This window comes from Paroedura picta, chromosome 2, assembly GCF_049243985.1.
Source record: "Paroedura picta isolate Pp20150507F chromosome 2, Ppicta_v3.0, whole genome shotgun sequence".
Classification (NCBI taxonomy): Eukaryota; Metazoa; Chordata; class Lepidosauria; order Squamata; family Gekkonidae; genus Paroedura; species Paroedura picta.
Window position 1 is genome coordinate 169,158,965 of NC_135370.1, and position 20,864 is coordinate 169,179,828.

The 20,864-nt window shown below is 48.3% G+C and overlaps 1 protein-coding gene across 1 annotated transcript in view; it reads left to right on the forward strand.

Annotated features, from left to right (window-relative positions):
* The first annotated feature begins 15,417 nt into the window (after window positions 1-15,417).
* Window positions 15,418-20,864, forward strand: part of TRMT61A (tRNA methyltransferase 61A) — a 47,742-nt gene continuing 42,295 nt past the window's right edge. Inside the window, exons 1-2 of the mRNA XM_077323773.1 lie at window positions 15,418-15,659; window positions 18,534-18,898. Coding sequence (XP_077179888.1) covers window positions 18,568-18,898 — 331 coding nt within the window. The 5' untranslated portion in view covers window positions 15,418-15,659; window positions 18,534-18,567. The remainder of the gene's footprint in view (window positions 15,660-18,533; window positions 18,899-20,864) is intronic.

Sequence of the window (20,864 nt, forward strand, 5' to 3'; positions counted from 1 at the left end):
TGCTACAGGCAGATGGTTGCATTTCTGAGCTCTGCCCCACTCCTCATTACTGCCCACTGTTAGCCACAGAGGGTGGTTCAAAAACTGGCAAGTTTACTAGACTTCTAATGCCCAGGATACCACCTGGCCCCCTTTTCAGAAAGCAGAATGGTCAGATACAGTCCTTACGCCCTTAAGAGTCGAGAACAGAGAATCTTGCCAGATGCGGGAGGGGGCATGATAGCCCTCTTTAAGTATTTGAAAGGTTGTCACTTGGAGGAGGGCAGGATGCTGTTTCTGTTGGCCGCAGAGGAGAGGACACGCAGTAATGGGTTTAAACTACAAATACAACGATATAGGCTAGATATCAGGGGGGGAAATTTCACAGTCAGAGTAGTTCAGCAGTGGAATAGGCTGTCTAAGGAGGTGGTGAGCTCCCCCTCACTGGCAGTCTTCAAGCAAAGGCTGGATACACACTTTTCTTGGATGCTTTAGGATGCTTAGGGCTGATCCTGCGTTGAGCAGGGGGTTGGACTAGATGGCCTGGATGGCCCCTTCCAACTCTATTATTCTATGTGCCTGTAGCTGTGAAAGGGACAGGAGCCCCGCCCCTTTGGGTTTGGAAGAAGAGTGTAAGGAGACCCCTCCAGCCTCCAACTAGTGGCCAGTCTAGTCCAGCACCAGGTTTCACACAGTGGCCAACCATTCCTCAAGCTGGTATTCAAAGGTTCACTTCCTTCTAAGCTGCAAGTTCCCATCTGTCACCATCTCTAGGAGCCCCTGATGGAATTTGATGACTGCAGTATAGCTTCAGTTCCATTTCTGTTTATGGTCGTCATAATAGCCTCTGGCGCTGAAGTCCCCTTGGTGCGTATTTTCCCCTCATGCCTAGCAAAAGTCCCCCCTTGGTGCAACAGGAACTCCCTCTGGGTCCTGCACTGGGAATGGTCTTTTTATTGTTGCCCCAGTGGGATGTCAGACCAGAACCAATGAGTTGAAAATAATTCAAAATAATTTTAGGCTAAACATCCGGAAGAAGTTCCTGGCAGTTAGAGTGGTTCCTCAGTGGAACAGGCTTCCTCGGGAGGTGGTGGGTTCTCGTTCCTTGGAAGTTTTGAAGCAGAGGCTAGAATAGCCATCTGACAGAAATGCTGATTCTGTGAACTTAGGCAGATTGTGAGTGGGAGGGCAGGAAGGGATATGCCCGTGTTTGTCTCTTGTGGCCCTTTCTTGCATGCCCAGGGAAATGCCAATCTCCACTTCTGTGGTGGGAGGTGAATTTCCTCCAGGCTGGACTGGCCAGGAATTCTGGCTTTGGGTGTGTGTGGAGGGAGGGGGCATCACCTGGGCATGAAACTGGGGTCACTATGTGTGGGCAGGTAGCTGTGAGCTTCCTGCATACTGCAGGGGGTTGGGCTAGATGACCCTGGAGGTCCCTTCCAAAATCCATCTTAAACATGCTTAGGGTATGGAATTAGAAGATTATGCAGTGCAAGACTGCCAGTAATCTCCCACCGGAGAAGACATATATAGGTATATAGGTATAGGTATCCCCTGTGCAAGCACCGAGTCATGTCTGACCCTTGGGGTGACGCCCTCTAGCGTTTTCATGGCAGACTCAATACGGGGTGGTTTGCCAGTGCCTTCCCCAGTCATTACCGTTTACCCCCCAGCAGCAAGCTGGGTACTCATTTTACCCACCTCGGAAGGATGGAAGGCTGAGTCAACCTTGAGCCGGCTGCTGGGATCGAACTCCCAGCCTCATGGGCAGAGCTTTCAGACGGCTGCCTTACCACTCTGCGCCACAAGAGGCTCTGAGAAGACATGAAAGACCTCAATCTGAGATTCCAGTCAGCAGCTTCCTGTCTGAGTAGACCTTGATAGCTCAAAGCTTCGATTCAGTACAAGTCAGCTTCACGGGAGCTGGAGGGGGTGGAATGTCCTGTCCCGTCCATGGAGGGTTAAGGCATAGATATAGCAGGTGAAGCTTTTCCTGGCCTACAGGTAGATCACCTGGCAAATAGCAACCCTAGTTTGGATCTGTGATGTCTCTATTGGGGAGGGGGTGGGGCGTTGTATTTTAACCCCTGCTGTTCTGTTCTTCTCAAGATTTTTGGTAACCCTACACATGTGTCTTTCTTGACAGTCTGAAAGAGTAGCTAGGGATGGTTGATAACAGACCAAGCCCTAGGAGAAAAGGCTGGTGGACTTGGGAATGTTCTGCCTGGAGAAGAGGAGGTGGAGAGGGGACAGGAGGGCTCTCCTGAAGGATATGTAAGGTTGTCACTTGGAGGAGGTCAGGGAGAGGTTCCTGTTGGCAGCAGAGGAGAGGACCTGCAGAAATGGCTTCAAACTATGTATAGAGCAGTACTGGCTGGATATCAGGAGAGGAAATTTCACAGTCTGAGTAGTTCAGCAGTGGAAGGGGCTGCCTCAGGAGGTGGTGAGCTCCCCCTCACTGGCAGTCTTCAAGCAGCAGCTAGACAGATCCTTATCCTAGATGCTTGGGGCTAGTCATTCCAGAACCTTCACGTTGTTGTTGTTAGGTGCGAAGTCGTGTCCGACCCATCGCGACCCCATGGACAATGATCCTCCAGGCCTTCCTGTCCTCTACCATTCCCCGGAGTCCATTTAAGCTTGCACCTACTGCTTCAGTGACTCCATCCAGCCACCTCATGAACCTTCATGAAGCTCCTTAATTCGTTCCTTCTCACCTTTTCTTTAATTTTCAATCTCTTCTATCAATTTCTTGTCTTGTTAATAGGTTTTTGTTGATTCAATGAGTCGCTTTTTGTATTATTTCTTTTATTTAATCTTTTTTCGAGGGGTTAACCCTCCCAAAATATAACCCTCGTGTGCTGCCTTGTCAACAGGTGTGTGATTAACCCACCCCTGCAGAACAACATGGCATGAAGACTTTAACCAGCTTTGAACAGCAGCAATAAGGAAGTACACCTGTAGGTGTTTGCAGGACTGAGCGGTCCTCTGACATTTAGACAGGAACATAACAATGCTGTTTTTGTCAGCTGCTCCACTGAATCAGATCTAGTTGCATCTAAAGTTACAGAGAAACCCAAGACTGATGGGATGGTGGATAAAAAGTACCTTCAGAATCAGGCCAGCAGCCTGCCACATTTCTCCAGAGACAGTGTGACAAGGCCTCTAGTTTGATTCCTGTATCTCAAAGGCTATCGGGCTTGGCCTCCACAGGTCCTTCTGCCATTTTAAGAACTGCCATAGACCATTTATGCACTGGAGGTTTCATGCCAGACTGCAGGCTGGAGTTTTAGTCATGTCAGGTTGCCCCACCTCTCCCTGCACCCACCCGGGGGAGCATTTGACCCAGTACCCCTCATCTGCCCCCAATTTGTGCTCCTGCCCGGGAGCTGGGGCAGTGAAGTTCCCAGTGCATAAACGGCCATAGAGAGGTTTTGCCCAGCAGACGTGGTGATCCATGGACAATGAAAACAGGAGTCCAGGGCAACCTTGAAGACTGATGCCATTGATTCAAGCATCAGCTTAGAATCGCAGAAGCAGAAAGTTGGAATACTCCAAGGTCATCTAGCCCAACCCTCTGCAGAACGCAGGGAATTCAGAACTAGAGTCCAACCCCCTGCAGAATGTAGGAAATTCACAACTAGGGTCCTGCAGAATACAGGAAATTCACAATTTGAGTCCAACCCCCTGCAGAATGCAGGACATTCACAACTACTTTCTTGAGTCAGAGCTCACTTCATCAGATGAATTGACGTGGACGTCCACAGTAGAGACAGACATCTGTATCCTAATGCATCCAATGTACTTTGGAGTCCTGAAAGTTGATGGTGGCATAAATATTGCAAGCTGTTAAGAAGCCACTGGACAACTGTTCTGCTTTGCTGCAAAGGGGGGTCTAGCAGTGTTAAAACAAAAATCTAGCATCAAGGCTGTGTAAAAGGGGAGTGAAGGGGTTCAACTCCCCTCCCATCCAAAGATTAAATAAAAGAAATAATACAAAAAATTATTCATTGAATCAATGAAAACCTATTAACAAGACAGAAAAATAATATTAAAAGTTTTAAAAGTAAAGAAAAAACGAGACAGAGCTAATTAAGAAGTTTCATGAAGGTTGTGGCATGTATTGTAACACACACAGTCCTGTGCACAAATCTACCTAGCAGCTCTTCTGGTTAGTCCTTATGGTGCTGCTAGATTTCTGTTTTTACCTTGCTGCAACAGGCTAACACAGCTAACCCCCTGCAATTAAAATAATTATTCGTTTATTGATACACATGTGGACAGTTTTAAATTTTGTAAAACGTGGTTTCATTTTCTTAAAAGAAATATTAAAGCTGTTTTGTTCTGGATTTGGGTGGGGAGCCATGTTGGCATGTAGCAGCAGAGCAAGGTTTGAGTCCAGGGGAACCTTGTAGGTCACCAAAGTTTAATTCTGGGTAGAAGCTTTGGTGTGCCTTGTATCTGAAGAAGCGTGCATGCACACCAAAGCTTCTACCCAGAATTAAACTTTGTTGGCCTTAAAAGTGCCACTGGAGTCAAACTTTGTTTTGTGTAAGTTCATGCTTTCTCAACCAGGGCTGAGTTTTCTTGACAATCCTGGAAGGGTTTTCCTGAATGGGTAGGAGAAAATAAAATAGATGCCCAGGGGCACCTTGAAGACTAACTACATCCCACCTGTTTGGTGGGAACAACTGCGGATTGATTTGGTTGGAAGACTTCCCTGCCACTGCTTTCTCTCCTTGTTGCCTTGCATGGTTGTGAGCAGTACAAAACAAGCTTGCAACAGATATTTCCAAAGATATCTAGGAATGATTGTTTCATGATGTGAGTGATCAGAGGCACAATGCTAAAGAGAGGATTTCATTTGGATTCACTCAGAAACCATAACCACGTACAACGTTAGCAATTAATCTCCGAGCATAAATCCCTTAAAGACGGCAGTTTTATGGCTCGAATACTTAGCTGTCCCTGTATAATAAAAGGTATAAAAGCTCTACCCGCCAGCAACCTTACAAACTCCCTCAAACCCCTGCAGTGCCCACAGCCCACCTGCCTTCTCTTGCATCAGCCATGAGTCTCCCCTGTGGTTTAATTATAATTGTTGTGCATTAGAGTCCCTGTATATCAAGGGCCGTGATAGTTCAACTGTTTTGTCTGGGGCCTCTGCTGAGATGAGATGCTGCTTTTTTCAGATTGCTACAAGTAGCGAGCTGCTGCTCGGAGGTGGCATTAGATTGCCTTGGCTGGCTGTCTTGTTGAATTATAGAGCAGATGGGGCTGAATTATAGAGCAGAACGCTAGTTTGCAACCAAATACGGAGTCTTTGGGTAATTGCTCCAAAGATTTCTAACGCTGAGCCGTAGGAGGAGAGAAACCATAGAAGTTACTCCTGGGCTAGGCAATTAACTTCCCAAGTGGCTTAATTATAAATGTTATGCAATGCTACAGGTAAAGAGGTGTTGCTGGTGTCTTTGAAATGGTGTCAGAGAATCTCACTGCTTTCTCCTGTGCAGAATTAGATGCCTCCAAGCTGGGGTTTGTTGGCTTAGAAATTGGGCCCTCAAACTGCTCCTTTGGAATCATAGGGTTGGAAGGGACCTCCAGGGTCATCTAGTCCAACCCCCTGCACAATGCAGGAACTCACAACTACCTGCCCATGCACAATGACCCCAATTTCATGCCCAACTGATGCCCCCACCAAAAATCTCCAGAATGCAGCTTGGACTGGAGGAAATTCACCAACCATCCCACAGTGGAGATCAGCAATTCCTTGGGTGTTCAAGGAAGGGACAGGAGAGACAAACCCAGGCACCTCCCTTCCTGCCCACCCACTTACAATCTAATATCTAATATGTTAGATCTGCAGGAATCTTTGGGTGATGCTATGCCGCTCCATGCCATGAAAAACTTTAACTGCCCTTTTCTGCATATTAAACTCCTGTTATTTATACACATTCCATTCATGCCCCCACTTTTCTCCCCTGTGGAAATCCAAAGGGGCTTATATTGTTCTCTTCCCCTCCATTTTATCCTCACTATTATTATTATATTATTATTATTATTATTAGTAATTATTTATTATTATTATTATTATTATTATTTAATTTTTAGATCGCCCTTCTCCAAATAGGTCTCAGGGCAGTTTACAACATAAAACACAATAAAATCCCCATAAAACCCCCAAATTACGCCAAACAACAAGTCACATATAACATATAAGCGGCAGTGGTCACAATTCTGATTGTATTTACCCGACTTCCCCCCAAGTCCAGCCTGGTGGGGAGAATAATATTCAGAAGAGGGTGGCACCAATGCAATAGATCTAACAATGATCTCGATGTTAGAGATCTCAACTATAACCCTGTGAGGTAGGCTAAGTTGTGATTCCATGGCTGGCCCAAGGTCAACCAGCAAGTTTCTGTGTAGGGTGGGGATTTGAACTTGGGTTTCCCAGGTCATCTTCTGACATGCAAACCATTAAGGCACGCTGGCACTTAAAAATAACGAGACTTATTTTCTTTCCTGTCCTGTTTGCAGCCTTCCAAGCCTACTGTACTTAATGGATTTGTGCATGCCTAATTTTCATGGAATCTGCAAAGGAGTTGGGGCTAGCAGAGGCAGCATGGTGTAGTGGTTAAGAGCATCAGCTTCTAATCTGGCGAGCTGGATTTGATTTCCAGCTCCCCACATGCAGCCATTTGGGTGACCTTGGGCCAGTCACAGCCCTGGTAGCACTGTTCTCACTGAGCAGTAATATCAGGGCTCTCTCAGCCTCCCCTGCCTCGCAGGATGTCTGTTGTGGGGAGAGGAAAGGGAAGGTGATTGTAAGCCGCTTTGAGACTCCTTCTGGGAGAAAAAAGCGGGTTATAAAAACCAACTCTCCTTCTACAGTAAAGTGGAATGTTTATTGTCCTGTCAACCACCTAGGCCAGCCTCCCAAGACGTTTTAGCAGCTCTAAGATCTACCAAATTGATATCCTGTATTGCACATTTTTGTTCACAATACTGCTTATAAGTAAAAGAAGTATCAGGCCTGAGTTGGCTGGAAGATTGGCTGAACAGTTTAGGGGAGGGAGCATGTCTCAGTGGCAGAGCATGTGCTTCACATCCATGAGGTCCCAGGTTCAATTCCCGGCATCTCCCGTTTAAAGGATCAGATCATATGAAAGGTCTTTTCCTGAAACTCTGGAGAGCTACGGAAAGTCAGAGTAGCTGATATTGACCTGACATTGACGGCAGGATGCCTTGGTAAAAGGTAGATCCATGTTTTCAGCAGGCAAATCAATTTGGACTGAAGTATCTGTGAACAGAAGTAGATAGCTTCCTACTATTTCCATAGGTACACCCCCTCCTCAAGAGTATTCTTCCACAAAAGAAAACAATGGACTCGACTTATCCCCAAATTAGGATTTATTCAGACACACTGAGGACAGACATGGTACAGTCCTCTTAGGTGCTCGTACCACCCCACTCACAGCCAACCCATTTTGCACACGTTGGATAATGCACTTTCAATGCACTTTAGAAGTAGATTTTCCTGTTCTGCACAGGAAAATCCAGCTGCAAAAGCACACTGGAAGTGCATTATCCAGTGTGTGCGGAATGGAGTGGTTTGAAGATTTACAGGGGGTATAGCACCAGAGCCAGTTTAAGGATTCATGGGGCCCTAGCAGAGTACAATTGCAACAGGAGTAGCCAGATTGGGGGCAGAGGAGCCCCCCACAGTAGAAAGGGATGTTACTCCGAGTTTTCTTAAAGAAGGGAAAGGGGAGGAGAGACTACGGCACTGATCCTTGGGGAGAACGTACCACACTGGGCCCCTGGAAGCACAGGGCCCAAAGCACAGCTCCATGTGATCCTGGATAAACTGGCCCTGAATGTAGGGTGACCCCCCCTGGGCTTTCTTGCTGGTTTCCCATCCCAATCTAAACTGGGCCAACTCTGTTCAGCTTCTGAGATGGGGAAGATTTGGCTAGTCTGAGCTCTCATTTGAGGCAAGAGTGGTGATTACTGGAGGATGTCTTTGAACCAGAATGGAATCCCATGAGAAAATCATACATGGGACTCTTTCACGTTTGAGATTGTTTGTTTTGTAGCACTGATGAACGGCAGATGTGTATAATCACATACAGTTTTAAAACTGAGCAATAAGGAATCCCTGGTTTCCCCTGAGAAGGCAGTGAGGGAAAAAAATCAGAATTTGACTGTGTTCTGAGCTTTGGTATAGTGGTTAGGAGTGCAGACTTCTAATCTGGTGAGCTGGGTTTGATTCCCTGCTCCCCCCCCCCTCCATGCAGCCAGCTGGGTGACCTTGGGCTCACCACAGCACTGATAAAGCTGTTCTGACCGAGCAGTGATATCAGGGCTCTCTCAGCCTCACCCACCTCACAGGGTGTCTGTCATTGGGAGAGGAAAGGGAAGGTGATTGTAAGCCACTTTGAGACTCCTTTGGGTAGAGAAAAGCAGCATATAAGAACCAACTCTTCTTCTTCTTCAAACAAGTTTTGAGAATTACTGCGTAAAAACACCCTGATTTCTAGGACTCCTTTTGTAAATTAATGCTAGCCAGACATAAGTGCATATGAAGAAGACTTATATGCAGCTTTTCTCTACCAGAAGGAGTCTCAATGCAGCTTCCATTCACCTTCCCTTCCCTCTCCCCTGTGAGGGAGGTGAGGCTGAGGGAGCTCTGACAGGACTGCTCTGTGAGAACAGCACTATCAGGGCTGTGACTAGCCCAAGGTCACCCAGCTGGCTGCATGAGGAGGAGCAGGGAATCAAACCTGGCTCACCACGTAAACCGCACTTAACCACAACCCCTGAGCCGCAGCCCTTCCCTCAAGGGAGAGCCCCGTGCCTGGATACAGCTCCCAGCTTTGTTGCTTACACACTCTACTAAAGGAAGTCACGGATTATTGCAGGGTTTAGAAGCCCACAATATTTAGAGCGTGGAACGCTTGAGCAAGCCTCGGGATGTCTGCCCTAATTCTCCTCCCTCCCCCCAACGTGTCCTTTCCCTGACCCTTACAGCCCAAATCCTTTCAGACAAGCATTTGCCCGCCACTTACATGCAGGGGGGGGGGGGAGGCACAAATGTTTGCCTTCCTGAAGGTGGTGATTTCTAGAACAATCTGAGCTTTAAAAAATAAAATCAATGACAGGCCACTCGGCTGCCTGCGTTTCCTAATGGAGAGGATCCTGCTTACATCTGAGTGGGACAGACGCTTCTCTTGGCGCGGAGGTGATGGGAGGTTGGCAGGAGGGGACTGACGCTTCTGAGTCGATGGATTTACGCTGTGCAGGGTGGGGTGGGGGGTTGGAAAAGGCGGCATCGGAGCCTGCACCAGGGGAGAAATCACTGGCTTGCATTTTAGCGTTGCCTTATTCTAAAGAAGAAGAGTTGGTTCTTATATGCTGCTTTTTTCTACCCGAAGGAGTCTCAAAGTGGATTACAGTCACCTTCCCTTTCCTCTCCCCACAACAGACACCCTGTGAGGGGGGTGAGGCTGAGAGAGCCCTGATATTACTGAAGAAGAAGAAGAAGAGTTGGTTCTTATATGCTGCTTTTCTCTACCCGAAGGAGTCTCAAAGCCTCTCACCCTGTGAGGCTGAAAGAAACTTGATATTATGAAGAAGAAGAGTTGGTTCTTATATGCCGCCTTTCTCTACCTGAAGGAGTCTCAAAGGGGCTTACAGTCACCTTCCCTTTCCTCTCTCCACAACAGACACCCTGTGAGGTGGGTGAGGCTGAGAGAGCCCTGATATTACTGAAGAACAAGAGTTGGTTCTTATATGCTGCTTTTCTCTACGCAATGGAGTCTCAAAGCGGCTTACAGTCGCCTTCCCTTTCCTCTCCCCACAACAGACACCCTGTGAGGGAGGTGAGGCTGAGAGAGCCCTGATATTCCTGCTCGGTCAGAACAGTTTTATCAGTGCCGTGGCGAGCCCAAGGTCACCCAGCTGGCTGCATGTGGGGAAGTGCAGAATCGAACCCGGCTTGCCAGATTAGAAGTCTGCACTCCTAACCACTACACAAAAAACGGCAAGGGGCTCTCTAAGCATCCTTGTGCACCTCCAGTGGGATTAGCGTGTCTTCCGAGGCATGACCCAGGCTGGGCTGCCAAAGCAGCACCGTTCTCAAGCATCCCCTTGGAGGGAAATGGAGCTGCTGGAGCTCTGCCAGGGCTGGGCCTGGAACGAAAAGCTTCGCCGGATGAATTTGTATACAGTGAGCTGCTCGCTGCTAAAAACGGCTAATGAAGGGTGGTTGTTTTGCCCTGCAGAGATCTGCAGCCTTTTCTCTAGCCTCAGAGGTCCAGGCCGCTGCTTGCTTAGCGTCTGCAGGGGCCGGCGGGAGAAGTTGGCAACCCACAGTGGCGGTGGGAAGTGCTGTGAAGTCAGGTTTTCATGGCAGGAGTCAGACAGGGGAGGGTTGCCATTGCCTGTCTCTGTGCAGCAACCCTTGTTTCATTGGTGGCCTCCCATCTCAGTACCAACCAGGACGGACCCTGCTTGGCTTCCAAGAGGGGACAAGAGAGGAGTAGGCTGGGCCGTCCAAGCTGGGCTCATCACCCCAAACCAGCACGAAGTTGACCTCTGAGCCAAGCTGCTACTTTCTTGCCTGATAGAACTTCTGTGCCTTCAGGTCGCCAGACAACTAGTTTTGTGGCCTTATGACAGGACTCATGCCTACTTTTTTGCATCAATACCTTTATTTCCCCCTTGTGTTCCCGTATTGCATGCTGTCAAGGTGACCCTATGAATCAATGTCCTCTCTCACAGGGTGTCTGTTGTGGGGAGAGGAGGGACCGTAACAGTATCCAAACCCATAGAGACCACCCTCCAAAGTAGAACTGCTAGTCCCCAGGTGCGACCTGGGGATCCCCTGGAGGTTGGCAATCCTATGGAGATCTCTCACTATTGCAACTGATTTTAGGTTGACAGAGAACAGTTTCCCTGGAGAAAATGGTCGCACTGGAAAGTAGAACTCTATGACATTAAACTCCTGCCTAAATCTCACTGTCTTCAGGCTTCTCCCCCAAAATCTCCAGGTATTTCCCAACTTGAGCTGGCAACCCTATCTGATGAACTGGGCTGTGACATCCTTGAACGCACATACTGGGAGCATGGCCACCAATCTACTTAAGGGGCCTCTGAATTTTTATTTCAACAGCTGTTTCTTTGATGGACCCAGTAGCTCTACCTGAGAAAGAACGCCCACCTTTGTTCTGCCCAAAACGTACCAGAGGCAGGTGATTTGAGGCCTCTAAAGTCAGAGTCCTCTGCCCGCTGGCCCTACCGGAGGATTTCAAGTTACACGGAAGAGTTATTTATCAGGCTGGACTCGGAGAAACCTAATCGCCTCTACAGGAGAATCTAGGCCACCAGCTTGAGGGCAGGCCCTTGTATTTTTGCTTTGTCACCAGACTGGACACGAACGCTGCATGTCTGGGGATACTGAGGCAGATTGCAGGAAAGCCCATAGTCTGGTGCAGGGGTAGTCAACCTGTGGTCCTCCAGATGTTCATGGACTACAATTCCCATGATTCCACAATGTAGGTGTCCTTCTCAAGGGAGGGCCCCAATTAGGCCCTCCCCTCTAAAATCCCTGGAGTGAAGGCAGAGTTTCATAGAGTTGGACCTCATGGGTCATCTAGTCCAGGGGTAGTCAACCTGTGGTCCTCCAGATGTCCATGGACTACAATTCCCATGAGCCCCTGCCAGCATTTGCTGGCAGGGGCTCATGGGAACTGTAGTCCATGGACATCTGGAGGACCACAGGTTGACTACCCCTGCTCTGGTGGGCTCCCTCACTGGTTTTTCTTTAAACTCCTAGAAGAAAAGGAAGGGAGAAAGGATCTGAAGTCAGTGTTCCCAGTGCTACAACAGTGGTTGGGAGAACATGTTGTGTTTTGAGCAGGTGAGAGTCCAGTTTAGATTTGTGTTCTCCTCCAACGCTTGCTGAAAAGCTTTGAGCTAGATCAGCCTTTCTCAACTGTTTTACCATTGAGAAACCCCCGAAATATACTTCAGGCTTCAAGAAACCCCAGAAATGGTTTGATGGTGCAGAACCTGGTTGAGATGTCCAACCCTACATGCCCATCTGGGACCCCTCCCCTTCCCACCTTCTCTAGGCCCATCATTGGACATTTGGGGAGGGGTGTGTGTGTGTGTGTGTGTGATTCAGCATGACCATATATGGTCATATCACCTGATAAATGTTTAACATTTTTAAAAAATATATAGAAAATTAATTAACTCCCACCCTTCCAGGGTTGTCAAGAAACCCCAGGGTTTCATGAAACCCTGGTTGAGGAAGCCTGAGTTAAATGGTCTTTCTCAGCCTAACCATGTTAAAGACATTGTTTTTGTTGTTGTTAGTTGCGAAGTCGTGTCCGATCCATCACGACCCCATGGACAATGATCCTCCAGGCCTTCCTGTACTCTACCATTCCCCGGAGTCCATTCAAGTTCGCACTGACTGCTTCAGTGACTCCATCCAGCCACCTCATTCTCTGTCGTCCCCTTCTTCTTTTGCCCTCGATCGCTCCCAGCATTAAAGACATAGAATGTGGAAAAATATATAGAGTCACTGCTTGCTCTATGCTTTTGGGACGTCAAACAAAATTGCAAGTAATATGTGGCCTCCGCTTTACAATCAATGAAATGGGACAGCTGAGAGTATGGAGATGATCATTGCTGTCGATTGTGTTTAAGTCACTGTACGGCCAGAAGAGGAAAAAAGACAAGCTACTTATTGTGCTAAGTGCTGTTTATTTATGTTCTTTCTTTCTTTTTTCCCCCCTATTTATATCCCACCCTTTCTCGGAGGCTCAGGGGAAGTCAAGTCGCTTCCGATCTATGACCACCCTGTGAATTAACGTTCTCCAGAATGTTGTACTGTTAAAAGCTTTGCTCAGGTCTTGCAAACCAAAGGTCGGAGCATCCTTGAGCGAGTCAATCCGTCTCAAGGTGACTCTTCCCCTTTTCCTGCTGCCTTCAACTCTTCCTATCATTACGGTCTTTTCTAGCGAGTTTTGTCTTCTCATGATGTGACCAACGTATGATAACCTCAGCCTTGTCATTTTGTAGCTTCTATAAAGTGACCAGGCTTGATTTGAACCCACGGTTTGTCTTTTTGGTGGTCCACAGGATCCGCAAACCTGTCCTCCGACCCACTTATCACATCCTTAACCCTTAGACACTTCATGGTCTCTCGGTTAAGTTTCTCAACCTGTTGGTTTGTTGCTAAGTACTGAATTCTCTGGGTGGGGGGATAAGGATGCCAGCCCACAGGTGGGATCTAGGGAACCCCTGGAATTAGAACTGATCTCCAAGCTACAGGGATCAGTTCCCCTGGAGAAAAGGGCTGCTTTGAAGGGTGGACTCTATTGTGCCTCAGTGAGGTCCCTGTTCTCCTCAGGCTCCACTCCCAAACCTCCAGTTTTCCAGTCTGATGATGGCAACACTCCCCCCCTCACACACACCAGTGGCCCGGGTGGACCTGGCCACTCTGGGTGGGGGAGGGACATTTACTCTCTTCTCAATAAGTGAATCTGCTAAAACAGTTGAATGAATATGCCAGGTATAAAATTATGCAGAGTTTCATTGCGAGACAGTTATTCACATCTTTAGGCTGCTCTTAAAAGGATTTTTTTCCTACTTAATTTTCATAAGTGCAGATTTGAGAACATTGCTAAAGTTACTTTCAGCTGGCTTTCTTGCAGACTTTAAAACTGTCTAATAAAAACGTGCTAGCAGATAACATATGGCTTTCTAGTCAGGAACACCCCCCCCCCTTTCCTTTCCTCCAGGAACATGCTTGGTTGATTTCTTTCTTAGCCCTAAACATAGATTAGAAGAGAAATAGTCATAAATGGATGACAAATGTAGTACAAATATCATCTTTGTTTTTTTACTTTGCACATTAAACATTAATTTAGTGTGCCCATATCTTAATATTTACTTGGAAGTGATAATGTTATTTTATCACGCATGTTTTAAATTGGAGACTGCCTTGGTGGTCCTTGTTAAGGGCAGAAAGATGGGATATAAAAGCTGTAAACAAAAACTTCAGAGGGGAGCCGTGCTGGTTTACAATAGAGCAGCTAGATTAGAGTCATTTCCAAGTATAAATCTTGACAAAAAGGGATTCCAGTTTTCTCCAGGGGAACTGATCTCTTCAATATGGAGATGATCTGCAATTCCAGACTAAAGAGATCAGTTCCCCAGGAGAAAATGGCTGCTTTGTAGAGTGGACTCCATAGTTTTATACTCCACTGAGGTCCTTCCTCCCCAAATCCTACCCATTCCTGGTTCCACCAGGTATTTCCCAACCCAGAGCTGGCAACCCTACAGTCAAAGCTCCCTTCATCAGAAGCACTGGCTCCCAAAAGCTCTACTCTGGAACTCTTCTTGGTTTCTAACATGCTACTGGACTCAAAAATAAAAACAAGTGTTATCAAATTTGACAGGACCTGCCTTCACTCCTATAGATATTCCCTAAATGAAATGGGCTTAACAATGTAAGAAACCTGTTGGATCAGACCTGTGGTCCATCTAGCCAACCAGTTCTTCTGGAGGGCCAATAGCAGAGCAGAGAGGCTGAGGCCTTCATTAGAACATCAGAAGAATCCGGCTGGATCAGACCAGTGGTCCATCTAGTCCAGCACCCTGCTTCACACAGTGGCCAACCCTCTGGAGGGCCAACAGCAGGGCATAGAGGCTGAGATCTTCCCCTGACGTTGCCTCCTGGCTCTGAGATTCATAGAATCCTAGAGTTGGAAGGGGTCATACAGGCCATCTAGTCCAACCTCCTGCTCAATGCAGGATCAGACCAAAGCATCCTAAAGCAATGCTTTAGGATTCAGAGCTTGACTGGCCCTGTGGATGGATTCCAGAAGGTCCCAGTGCTGGTCTGAACAAACTGAGAGTCCAGGGGCACCTTGAAGACCAGCCACGTTTGATTCAACACTGACACTGTATCTGAGGAAGGGTACCTGCACACGAAAGCTCATACCTTGAATCCAACTTGGCTGGTCTCAAAAGATGTCCCAGGGCCCTAAATGTGGAGGTCCCCATCCCTCCTCCCTCCCTCCCTGGGCTAGGCGCTGATCTTCCAGGAATCCCTCTAATCCAGGGGTAGTCAACCTGTGGTCCTCCAGATGTTCATGGACTACAATTCCCATGAGTCCCCTGCCAGCATTTGCTGGCAGGGGCTCATGGGAATTGTAGTCCATGAACATCTGGAGGACCACAGGTCGTCTACCCCTAATCCCCTTCGAAAGCGGCTTATCCCCGCGGCCACCCCCTCCTCCTCGGGCAGCGAACTGCACATCTGAATCCCTCTGCATCGCGGGCACCCTTGCGGCGTGCAGCCACAGCGCCGATCCGTTTGGGGGGAGCGGGTTCGCCAGGCTGCAAAGAGGCAGAATCCGAGCCTGGGGTCAAGAAGGCGACGCGGGTCCGCCCGGGTCGTCTGAAACGATCCACGCTTCCGAGGGAGCCGGCCGTGCCTCTGAGCGAGCGAGCGAGGGAGGGGGGAAGCTCCGCACTGACGCCGGCTCCGAGCCGGGAGTTGGGCGGGGAGTCCAAGCGGAGCGTCAGCAGCCTGCGACGGCCACACAGCACGTGGGAACCCGGCCCGGAGCGCTTCCCCCGAGCAGCCGCGGCCGCGGCCACAGGTAAGGGCGGCCCGGGGACCCCGCCGCGGCTCTGCAGGCTCGAGGCAGGGAGGGAGGGAAGCCCCTCGCCGCCTCCCAGGCGACACAGGCCAGCCCCCCGGGAGGAAATGGCCGCTTTGGGACACGGTTGCCAGATCTGGGTCGGGACCCACCTGGAGACTTTGGGGGTGGGGCCAGGAGTGGGCGGGGTGGGACCTCCACGGAGGCCGCCCTCCAGAGCAGCCATTTCCTGCATCCCTGTCTCCTGGCCTGTAATTCCTGGCCTGTAATTCCTACTTTGGAGGGTGATCTCTGTGGTTTGGGACATGGTTAGGGTCTCTCTCCGAGCCCCTCCCTCCCCAGGCTTCACCCCCCCCCCAACATTTCTAGGTGTTTCCTCACTCAGAGCTAGTGGCAACCCACCTGTGGGCCTGATCCTGCTGACTGGGGATGCCTGGGGCTGAACCTGCGACCTTCTGCGCTTGGCAAGCAGGGGCTCTGCCGCTCTGCCAGGGATCTTGGCCTCTCCTCTGTGAAGGTAGTTTCAAGAGGAGGGTAGCCCTGTTGCTCTGCGGAAGAAGATCTGTCTTGGACGCCGGTAGAGACCAAGAAGGATTTGGGGGCATGGGTCAGAGCTCTCATCAGTGGTGAAAGCAGCTTTGATTCCCAAAACCTTATCCTCCCCCCGCAATATTATTGGTCTCTAGGGTGCTGCTGCCCTTATAACCACCACCACCACAACAACAACAGCTATTATTATTATTATTATTATTATTATTATTATTATTATTATTATTATTATTATTATTATTATTATATTTTAGGCTGCCCCTCTGGCAGCAGCATCTGGGTAGCTGACAATAATAATTATTAAAATTCAATAAAATATATGCCCTGATCTGAAAGGCCCTTGCTTTGAAGCTAAACAGATGTTTAGTGTCGCCTTAAAGCAGGGGTCTCCCTCCCCCAGCACTAAAATTCTGTTCGATTTCACTATATGGAATATTCATCCCTCTCTGGTTTTTATACCCCACTTTTTGCTTCCTGAAGGAGTCTCAAGACAGCTTCCTCTCCCCACAACACCCTGTGAGATGGGGGGTGGGGCTGAGAGAGTTCTGCCAGGGCAACTGTGTGAGAACAGCTCTGTCAGGACTGTGACTAGCCTACAGTCATCCAGCATGTGGAGTTGCCGTAAGTCAGCTGTGGCTTAATGGACAAAAGAAAAAGATGTACATTTCATGCAACTGATTAAATGAGCGCTGAAGTTGATGCTTGAATAAATGTTATTAGTCCATCTGATTTTTGCTAACATGGCTTCCTTTGTGAAATGATTCTGTCCAGGCTGTTTTGAACCACTGCACTCTGCTAGCCCTATAGGCTCTGAACCTGTCTTCCTTATTCTTCAGAGCAGGGGCTCATGGGAATTGCAAGGGGCTCATGGGAATTGTAGTCCGGAGACTTTGGCCACACCTGCTCTAGAGGCAACCCCCCCCCCCCAAGTCAGGTCAACCCTGCTTAATACTGGAATGGGAGACCCTCAAGAAGGCCCTGGTGAAGAAGGCAGAGGCCTGGAATGCCCCCTAGTTGGGGTCCCTGTGGGTTGGTTATGATGTAATGGCACATTCTCCTTGAAAAGAAGATGCATCACCAATGCAGTTCTCTCAGAGCTCTCTCAGCCCCACCTACCTCACAGGATGAGTGTTGTGGGGAGAGAGAGGGAAGGCGACTGTAAGCGACTTTGAGACTCCTTTGGGTAGTGACAAGCTGAACTCCTCTTTTGGTTCATTTGTATTTTCCTGCCTCCCCTGTCATTTGTTCTTTAATTCCTATTGCGCTGTAAACAGATAATGGAAGTTAATTAATTTGAACTGAATGCTCACAACGGTTATTAGCTGCACAGAAATTAACTGTGCTTGGCTCTTAATTGCTCTCTAATAGAGCATGTGTTGGACATTCTAGGGAGCTTTAGGGGCTTCTGAAGCAATGATTGGCTTTATGTTGTCTGGTTGGATCCTTGGGCTCATTTGGTTTGTAGAGCCACTGTATTGTTTCTGGGCCTCAAGCATCCAGGATAAGAATCACGGAATGATAGAGTGGGAAGGGGCCAAACAGGCCATGTAGACCCATCCTGGATGCTCAATACAGGATCAGCCTCAAGCATCCAGGATAAGAATCACGGAATGATAGAGTGGGAAGGGGCCAAACAGGCCATGTAGACCCATCCTGGATGCTCAATACAGGATCAGCCTCAAGCATCCAGGATAAGAATCACGGAATGATAGAGTGGGAAGGGGCCAAACAGGCCATGTAGACCCATCCTGGATGCTCAATGCAGGATCAGCCTCAAGCATCCAGGATAAGAATCACAGAATGATAGAGTGGGAAGGGGCCAAACAGGTCATCTTGTCCAACCCCCCATCCCCAGCTCAGTGCAGGATCAGCCTCAAGCATCCAGGATAAGTATCTGCCCAGCCGCTGCTTGAAGACCATCAGTGAGGAGGAGCTCACCACCTCCTTAGGCAGTCAATTCCAGTGCTGAACTATTCTTACTTTAAAAAGAATTGTCCATTCTAGCCAGTATCTTTCTACCCATAATTTAAGCCCATTATTGTGAGTCCTCTCTGCTGCCAAGAGGGCCCAGTTCCAATCCCCACCCTGCCATGGGAAATTGCTGGGTGATTTTGGACGAATTGCCCACTCTCAGCCTCACCTACCTCACAGGGTCGTTGTGAGGATAAAATGGAGGAATGAAAAACATAAGCTGCTTTGGGGTTCCCACTGGGGACAACGATGGGATGTAAACGACGTAAACGAAGAAGCGAAATATCCTTGGAAGGAGTCAGAGGCATAAAGGGAAATAAAAAGGGTTCTCAAATGCACTTCCTTCTTCCTTAGCCCTAATTACCTGGCCAGTTGGAAGATTGCCACCATGAGCTTTACTGAATATGGCGAAACCATCAAAGAAGGGGACACGGCCATTGTCTTCCTGGGCCACGAGTCGATGTTCCCGGTGAAGGTGCAACACGGTGGTAAAACTCAGACCAAATATGGCGTGATCAGACACTCCACCGACCTGATCGGGAAACGGTATGGCTCCAAGGTGACCTGTAGCAAAGGAGGCTGGGTGTATATTCTTCATCCAACCCCGGAGCTGTGGACTCTGAACCTCCCCCACCGAACTCAGATCCTGTATTCGACCGACATCTCTTTAATCACCATGATGCTGGAGCTGAAGCCCGGATCGGTGGTGTGTGAATCAGGTAACATTCCTTGTCTTACTGGGGAGCTGCATCGTGAGATAAAGTACGGCTGGGAGCCATGCACAAGCTGGTTTCATTCATGCTTCTAATAGTTGGCGTCATATGCCTTAACTAGATTCAAAGCCCGTTCGTTAGAAAGGGCTTTGAAAGGCCCCCCTCTCCACGGCGGCCCATCAAGGCGTCAGGTCTGCTGGGCGGCCACAGGGAAGCCCACCTGGCGGAGTGACCGTTTACTCACGGTGCTCAGGTCAGCGTGGCTTCTGGATAGAGCTTGCACCTTCCAATTGGGCCCTCACCCGACTGGCTAGAACTGTTGTCTGTCCTGGTGAGGGGCCAATCGGAAGCCGTCCACTCCGCCCACTTACCCCTTAGCCTTTTATGTTTATACAGCAACAGCTTTATAAAAAAGTGTGAAGGTGTGTGAGGAGTTTGGAGACTAAGACGTATGTGGAAAGGTTGAGGGAGCTTGGTCCGTTTAGCCTGGAGAGAAAGTGACTAAGAGGTTGCTTTGCTGGGAAACAAGCCTTCTGTAAGTAAATCTATGACCTTGCAATTTCTGCTCTCTGACAAAGACCCAGAGGTAACCATTTTAGTTGCCAGAGTTTTAACTAAGATGCTTTTATAATATGCTGCCTACCTTGCATTTTATCTTGTATAGTTTATTTAATCATTTTAAGATCTGTTTGGTTATGTAACCTCATGGCCTATTTTATTATTTTGTTGAAATTTTAAACCCTATTTTTATATTATACATATTTTATGCCAATAAAAGGTTACTGACTGACTGACTAAGAGGTGATATGATAACCATCTTCAAATACTTGAAGGGCTGTCATAGAGAGGATGGAGCAGAGTAGTTTTCTGTTGTCCCAGAGGGCCGGACTAGAACCAGTGGGTTGAAATGAATTCAAAACAATTTTCAGCTAAACTTCCGGAAGATATTTCTGGCAGTTAGTGTAGTTCCTCAGTGGAACAGGCTTCCTCGGGAGGTGGCGGGTTCTCCTTTCGAGGTTTTAAAGCAGAGGTTAGTTAGCCATTTAACAGAAATGCTGATTCTGTGAACTTAGGCAGATTGTGAGTGGGTGGGCAGAAGGGATTGTGTCCATGCTTGGCTCTTGTGGACCTTTCTTGCATGCCCTGGAAATGCCATTCGCCATTTTGGGGTCGGGAGACAAATTTCCTCCAGGCCGGACTGGCCAGGTGTTCTGGGGGGGGGGTGGTTTGGGGGGGCATCATCTGGGCATGGAATTGGAGTCACTGTGGGTGGGCAGGTAGTTCTGAATTTCCTGCATTCTCTCACCCCTGATTCAGTGTCGTGGTACATAGCTGCAACTGTGGGATGTGTCCTATAGGAATGAATAGTCTCCCTGTCCAACCCCTATAACCCCCCCCCCCCCTTGCTGGTAATCTTCATGTCATGGTCTCTTTTGAAGACCTCCAAGGTGGCCTGCAGCAGGTATGAAATAAAGAACCTTGGATCCTGAGTTGTCTTTCAACACACCAAAATTGGAAGGGTAATTTTTTTAACTGATTCCTGCCTCTCACTGTCATCTTCTTCTTCACTTTTGGTAATTTCCTGATGACCCACAGGGAGAATAATTGGGGGGGGGGGATAGACAACTGGGAGGGTGGCCTGAAGGGCACGGCTTATTCAGCAGAGCTCATCTCATGCCGGATCCAAGACTAAAGGAATAAAAAAACAACCCAAAGTTCTAGAAAGAAGAAATAGTCACTAAAAGGAAGGGTTGCCAGGTGGGGGTGAGGATACCTGGAGATTTTCTTTCTTTCTTTCTTTCTTTCTTTCTTTCTTTCTTTCTTTCTTTCTTTCTTTCTTTCTTTCTTTCTTTCTTTCTTCCTTCCTTCCTTCCTTCCTTCCTTCCTTCCTTCCTTCCTTCATTCATTCATTCATTCATTCATTCATTCATTCATTTATATTACTGCCGCTCCCAAGAACAGGCTCGCAGTG